This window comes from Sinocyclocheilus anshuiensis, unplaced genomic scaffold (genome assembly GCF_001515605.1).
Source record: "Sinocyclocheilus anshuiensis isolate Anshui unplaced genomic scaffold, SAMN03320099.WGS_v1.1 scaffold176, whole genome shotgun sequence".
Classification (NCBI taxonomy): Eukaryota; Metazoa; Chordata; class Actinopteri; order Cypriniformes; family Cyprinidae; genus Sinocyclocheilus; species Sinocyclocheilus anshuiensis.
In genome coordinates, this window is record NW_015555723.1 from 531,128 (window position 1) to 538,053 (window position 6,926).

General features: G+C 35.9%; 1 protein-coding gene across 1 annotated transcript in view; it reads right to left on the minus strand.

The window, feature by feature from the left end:
* LOC107672548 (collagen alpha-1(XXVII) chain B-like) overlaps positions 1-6,926 on the minus strand; it is a 116,232-nt gene that overhangs the window by 6,739 nt on the left and 102,567 nt on the right. Inside the window, exons 39-56 of the mRNA XM_016465779.1 lie at positions 6,723-6,830; positions 6,293-6,346; positions 6,039-6,092; positions 5,069-5,125; positions 4,916-4,969; positions 4,750-4,803; positions 4,358-4,411; positions 4,179-4,232; positions 3,982-4,089; positions 3,768-3,875; positions 3,553-3,660; positions 2,965-3,018; positions 1,179-1,241; positions 1,045-1,098; positions 922-957; positions 471-479; positions 331-366; positions 183-209 (exon numbers count right to left, since the gene is read on the minus strand). Coding sequence (XP_016321265.1) covers positions 183-209; positions 331-366; positions 471-479; positions 922-957; positions 1,045-1,098; positions 1,179-1,241; positions 2,965-3,018; positions 3,553-3,660; positions 3,768-3,875; positions 3,982-4,089; positions 4,179-4,232; positions 4,358-4,411; positions 4,750-4,803; positions 4,916-4,969; positions 5,069-5,125; positions 6,039-6,092; positions 6,293-6,346; positions 6,723-6,830 — 1,092 coding nt within the window. The remainder of the gene's footprint in view (positions 1-182; positions 210-330; positions 367-470; positions 480-921; positions 958-1,044; positions 1,099-1,178; positions 1,242-2,964; positions 3,019-3,552; positions 3,661-3,767; positions 3,876-3,981; positions 4,090-4,178; positions 4,233-4,357; positions 4,412-4,749; positions 4,804-4,915; positions 4,970-5,068; positions 5,126-6,038; positions 6,093-6,292; positions 6,347-6,722; positions 6,831-6,926) is intronic.

The following is a 6,926-nucleotide window of genomic DNA, read 5'->3' on the forward strand; positions in this document are numbered from 1 at the left end:
TATAAGCTTTTTTTTTTTTTTTTTTTTTGAAGTGTGCTTTAATTCTTTTTTCTTTTTTTCTTTAAAGTAGAGTATATTTACATCACAGCATCTGGAGCTTTGACATGTTCTAGCTCTGTCAATAATTTTTAGACTTCATGGACTTAAATTTCTATTGACAGAGATGTACAAAGCATACTTACATGAGAAAAAGAAACACCAGGAAGCCCCTATAAACCAATGAGCAATAAAGAAACAGAAAGCATTGATTACAATGAGCTTCAGCTAAATGCAATCCAACCATGACACATACTACTCACATGATTGTTAAAATGCATCAAGACTACTTACTGGAGGTCCAGGTGGTCCACGACTACCTGGAGGTCCCTAATAGAGGGTCAAAAGAACAGTTTTATGTTGGTTAAATAGTACCACTTTATTTATCTAAATGTAAAAGGGCTAGTAACATTGAAGGACATTGGGGAACATACCTGAGCACCCTGTTTAAAATAAAAGGACAAACAACAAAAATGTTATTTTCATTAGGGAACCCTTTTCAACCAAATTTGTTCTTGCTGCTTATCTGATTGTAGCTTAAAAGTGTCTTAGGCTGAGTCTCATTCCACTCTTTAGTTCCCTATGATGTAAATCAGTACATCATGAACATGAATGATTCAATTACCTCCATCATGGTTACAAGATTCCCAGTGCATTCTGGGAACTTGAAGAGACTGAATGAATGCACTTTTTCAAATATGACAGTAATAGTTGACTCCCTGGGAAGTGCACTTATTACTGAGTGGACTGAGACAAACCATTAGACTCCCATCACAGTAACATCACTGAATGGAGATGATAAATAGGAAGTTGAGCCTATGCTGATGGAAGTCTAACATAAGAGCCATACAATATTAGAATTCAGTATTTCAAAATGATTTTTACCATTTCCCCTTTATGTCCTTTGTCTCCTTGTGGTCCCTAATAAAAAGAGAGGAAGAGAAGGACGTTTTTCAGAGTATGCACCCAATTAGAAACCACCAACAACGTGACTCAGATCATACATACTGGGTTACCACTAGGCCCAATGATACCAACAGGTCCGATGACTCCTTGCATCCCCTTAAAAAAAAGAAACACCTACAGTAGTTGCTGATCCATCTCATTTGTGTTTTCAGGACAGTTCCCACAGTGGTACATACCATTAAACCCTGAGGACCCTTTGGGCCCTGGATACCCACTGGGCCAAGGTCTCCGGGTGGCCCCTGTGAATGACAGAAACATTGTTTGGTCATAAAATCAAAATTTAGAAGACCATTACATCACACAGCCTTTGTTTGATTATATTGTTTGACTAGCTCTCTTAAAGCTGCTTAAAGAAGCTATTTTTCATCTTAAGCTACAGTGCTTGTACAGCTGTAATGAAATGTCAGCTGAAAACATTTGAAAACATATCAAATCTAAAAAAAAAAAAACACTTCAAAGTGAAAATTGTAGTTCTTTCAGTAATTTAACATTGACTGAAAAATATTACAAAGGTATGAAAACAGCAACTTGACTTAAAGATTTAATAAAATTCTAAAATTGAACATTCTTAATATAAACCTGCCTAACAATGAAAAATTTATCTTTAAATGTGCCTATACAGTGTTTTATATACAACATTGCTTGCTGAGTGTAGGGTATATGTGTATGCTGGCTTAACTGTGTTTAAATGTGAGCATTAAAGACAGAAAAAACCTTAATAAATTGAAAACGGTTCTGATAACATTTGAAAACAGTATTAATGAAAATACAGTGCATATTTGAATGCTAAAAATAAATCTTGCTTCTTTGTTTACGGAGGTGATGTGGGCGTTTACAGGTTCGCGTGTCTCACGTGGATGATTACTGTATGAATAGCACTCGCTGCGCGTGGGCGTGATCACATTACAGATAATGAGCTCAGACGGGAAAGACTGGACCTCGCGTTGGTTTTATACGGATTACTTCATCAGAGAATATTTGTTTTAGATAAGACTTACTTAATTTAAAAGTAGGCACTTCAAGCTTTCCATATATATGTTTTTCATGTCTGTGTGTGAAGTATTCGCTGAGTTTCGGTTCACTTTAGTGACGCTTTTCAGAAATAAGTTCGCGGAGACTGAGACAGCTGAAAACGCACCGTTTGTTTTCTTTATTTTACAAAAGCACAATGTTTTGTTGATATTGTGAGTGTACACAAATAAAAGTAGACCCTTCACAGATTCAAATGATGTATTACACTTATATGTACAATCAAAAATGGCTTTTCACTGTTCTCAGGAAAAAATGCAAGTGATCGCGCCGGTGCCTCCATCGACCCCGCGCAAAACATGATTTTAAAAGGCATATAAATATTTTTTAACACTACATTTGTAGCGTAAGTAACGTAATTATATTGACTTTAGTAACTGTAATCAAATTACACAAATTTAAAATGTAATGCGTTACATTACTGCTTTACCAGAAAAAGTAATTAGATTACAGTAACGCGTTACTGTGTAATGCGTTATTCCCAACTCTGTCACTGATATATTTTATGTAAGCATAATTAAATGTTATTAAACACCTAACAGGTTTACGTACATAGAACTGTGGTGTAATCATTGCAACTATCAGTATGATAATTTTGGCAAAACAGTAGATCATGTGAAAATCCTCAGAATATACAAGACATAATTTTTCTTCTGTAATGCGACATTAACACGTGAAACAGGATATCCATCTAGAACAAATATAGGTAGGGTATTTATATGGCAGTTTAAAAATGGGCTTGATAAGATCAGTTTGAAAAAAGGACATGGAGGAAATATTAGATTTTGAAGAAAGATTGTGAAGCCAAACTTTTTTTTATTTGGAACATTTAGATTAATCATTCACATATATTAAAGAAAACTGGGTGAATTTTGAGAATCAAAACATAACAGGTTGACTTTATGCTAAAGGTGGTGCAAGAAGAAAGTTTACCTTTGGTCCAAACATTCCAAGAACTCCAGGAAATCCCTGTTCACCAGTATCACCCTAAAGAAAAATATTAACAGATGATAAATAGATGAAAAATATAAACAGATAACAGTAGTAGAATGACATGTAGCATTATTCTTCACTAAGTGTTAAAGAAATGTCACAGTCATTCATTCATCAACCGTTAAATAGACCGAAAACATGCAAATACACTACCATTTAGGGCCAAATTAATACTTTTATTCAGTAAAGATGCAATAAATTGATCAAATGTGACATTATAATGCATCTATAATCATGGTTTCCACAAAAGTATTACGTTTTCAACGTTGATAATAATAAGAAACGTTACTTGAGCACCAAATCAGCATATTATAATGATTTTGGAGGGACCAAGTGACACTGAAACTCGAAATAAAGTATTATAGAGAGCTGTGTAAGAAGTTACTGTCTGATTTTGGCAATTATGTTCTTTGTTTTATTCTTAGAGGTTCATCATTTAAGCTAACCGAGATCATTGGAGCAGCATTCATTTGTGTGTTTGTCATAGTTGCAAGGGATCCATTGTGATAACAGAGAAGCAATACTTACAGGTTGCCCTTTGACCCCTCGGTCTCCTTGTTTTCCAGGAAATCCCATTCCTCCATTAAATCCTCTTTTTCCTGGAGGTCCAGTTTGGCCAGGGATGCCCCTTTCACCCTAAGTCAGAAAATAGAGAAATATATAAGATAGAACCAGCTAATATTGCTATAGATGCAGATAATGATGACAAACAAACATAAAGAACAGGTCACTATCCATATAACCTTTGGCCCAAAAGTGCCTTGAATTCCTGGCAGACCTGGCACACCTGTGTTTCCTTGAGGACCTGATTTTCCAGGCAGACCAACCTCACCATCACTTCCATGCTCACCCTAATAACAGAGGACAAACAAACCAAAACATCACAAACAACAAAAAGCACCTGGGTGATTAAAAGTGTTACACTGAGAACATTGAGAATTACATTCATTGTCTTACTGGCATTCCTTTAGCTCCGTCTTTCCCAAGAGCTCCTTCTACCCCAGGATCACCCTCAAGACCCTCACGACCAACAACTCCTCTGGGGCCAGGAATACCAACAGGACCCTGTGAGATGACCACAACTGTTTAAAATATCATGTAGGTTCTGTCATGATGTCACTGAACTTAGTTCAGCGTATAAGAAACTTACTTACAGGGGACCCTCGACTTCCAGATTCACCATGTGGACCGTTTTTGCCTTTTGGACCCTAAAAAAATTGTTATTCGGTTGTGATGGGTATTATAGGTTTTAAAATAAAAGCCATATGTGTGCATTTGTATTTAAACAAAACAAAATCCACAATATGTTTGTGTTCACATGGAAAAGTCTTACTTTATTGCCTTTGGATCCTTTAGGCCCTGCAAAACCTTTTGGACCTGCATTTCCCTGTAGTTACAGACAGGGAAAATGAGATGAACAAAAGGAAGAAAATATCTATTTTATAGCTCAGTTTCAAGCGGGGTCATTATCATTCATTAAAACTAAAACCATAAGAAACATTTTGGTTACTTCTAAGAAAATAAAGTAAAACTAAAATAGACATATTTAAAAACTAATAAACATGATACAAATACACAACAAAATCGCTAGAAAATGAACTAAAATTAAAAAAATTAAATATAAAAATAAAATCTAATACAAAATATTAACAAAACTATAACAGTATATTAACGATACTAAAATAACACTGGTTTAAAGATGTCATTATTTGTCGATTCACTCACAGGGAGTCCAGGAGCCCCCGGGTTTCCTCTTTCCCCATAAACACCTTCATGACCCTTATGATTTACAAATTGAAATTCAAAATTTGATATATAAAGTATATTTAATTAATGATCTAGTTTGGACCTGTCGAAAATGTAGAAAATAAAAAGCAAATCTTAAACTCACTGGGTATCCAGGGTCACCTGGCTGTCCCCTTTCTCCTCTGTTGCCAACAGGTCCCTAAATCCCAGTGAAAACCCAATACATTGATCAGGTTGGCATCCAGAATTCTCCCAAAACAAGGCAAAAATGTGTAGTGAATCTAGCGGACTGACTCACGATGTCACCTAAAGGACCAGGTGGACCTTCAACCTTCCCGTCATCACCTGGCTCTCCCTGAAAAATACAGAAATTGATTTCAGTATTGATTTCTAGATTTTTCAACTTAAAACATCTGATATAAATTTTACCATGTGCTATGTATATGCTAAGGGTTTTTGAGTTTATGAGAACATGGAAGGTGATATACGTAAGGGATAATCAACGGCTCACCGTGCATTTAAAATCCTTTAATGCACGGCGAGTCATTGATTATCTTGCTTATTCCATGGTCATTTGCCAACATTGAAAACTTAAAGCTGTTTATGATGTTAGCAGCGCAATATTTAACCGGAAGGGTAAAAATGACGGTTATTTTCATCAGTTATGGCTCATTAGCTCTAGCATTCTGCCCGCTTCAAATCAGATACAGAGATGAAATAGTGCGGTAAGACCACATTTATTTGAATGAATTATCGATCGAGAGAGAGATGACAGTTGTGTGTGTGAATTACCTGCGTCTGTGTATCTCTCTCGAACAATGAAACTGTTTAGTTAATTCGATGCTGAGGAAGATAATGTAGCGATCTAGTATCTATGCTATTTTATTTTAAAAAGTCGCGGGGCAGCATCGACAAAAAGCTTCTGTGTGCGCGCATCGTGATCTGCAATCTCCGACCTCTCTCCCTCTCACTGTGTTTATGTGTGTGTGTGTGTGTGTGTGTGTGCATCAATTAATATAGAACGGTGATTAAACAGACTTGGAACTACCTGTGTGCATTAAATGGTTTTAATGCATACCTGCCAGCCAATCAGAATCGAGTATTCAGACAGACCATGGAATAAAAGCAAGTTAACCGTCAACATAAAATGTAGATTTTGGGAAAAAGACTATTTGTTTTTTATTATGCAAATACAAAGATCACTCCTTTGTTAAATTTCTTGGGCTTCTGAAATGAGCTTGTAGTTATAAGGCATTTATATTTTTTACCTTTTCACCTTTTGGTCCTGGGGATCCCATTGGACCTTGTGGTCCTTGATGACCCTACAGTAAAGGAGGTAATAAAAGAAGAAAAAGTGGAGTATGGAACCATTTGAGCATTCAAAGACAAGTCAACTAGCTCTAACAAGCCTTATTAACTAAAGAACTTCATATAATGTAGAGCAGCTGTTTTGAATTTGTACCACTTTATGCTGAGGTAAAATAAAGTCTTTTAAGGCATGTCTATGTTAAATAACGCTTACTTCATATCCCACTAAACCTGGTTCTCCTTGCTGACCCATTTTTCCCGGAGCACCCTGAAAATGATAGCCATGGGATCAGAGTTAGTTTCAGATAGCATTATCAGAAACTGCGTTCTCGCCAAAACAAAACACAATTAATCAAAAAAAAAAAAAAATTTAAATTAAAAAGGGTCTCTCTATAATATTTTCTTTGGTGTATAATAACATAAGTATCAGCATTTTCTGTGTTCTGTCAATGATGTAATACACAATGGTTAAAATAAAAAAATAAATCTCTGGCAAAGGAAAGACTATTTTAAGAGAAAAGCATTTGTAATTATTACAGTGACATCATTAGATCCTTGTAATCAATTAGACCTTTGTAACCTTACTGTATGTCATTTTGGTTCACAAAACACTGACACTGAACATTCAAAAATAAGTTTTTCACCATAAACCCAGTAGTTCCTCTGCTTCCTTTTGGCCCAGTGAAACCCATGGCACCTTGTTCTCCCACTGGTCCAGTCTCGCCAAGGTGACCCTGGTGACCTTTGCTGCCCTGAAATGAATTTTAAGCATTATTTATACTCTACATATGGAAACACACACACACACACACACACACACACACACACACACACACACACACACACAC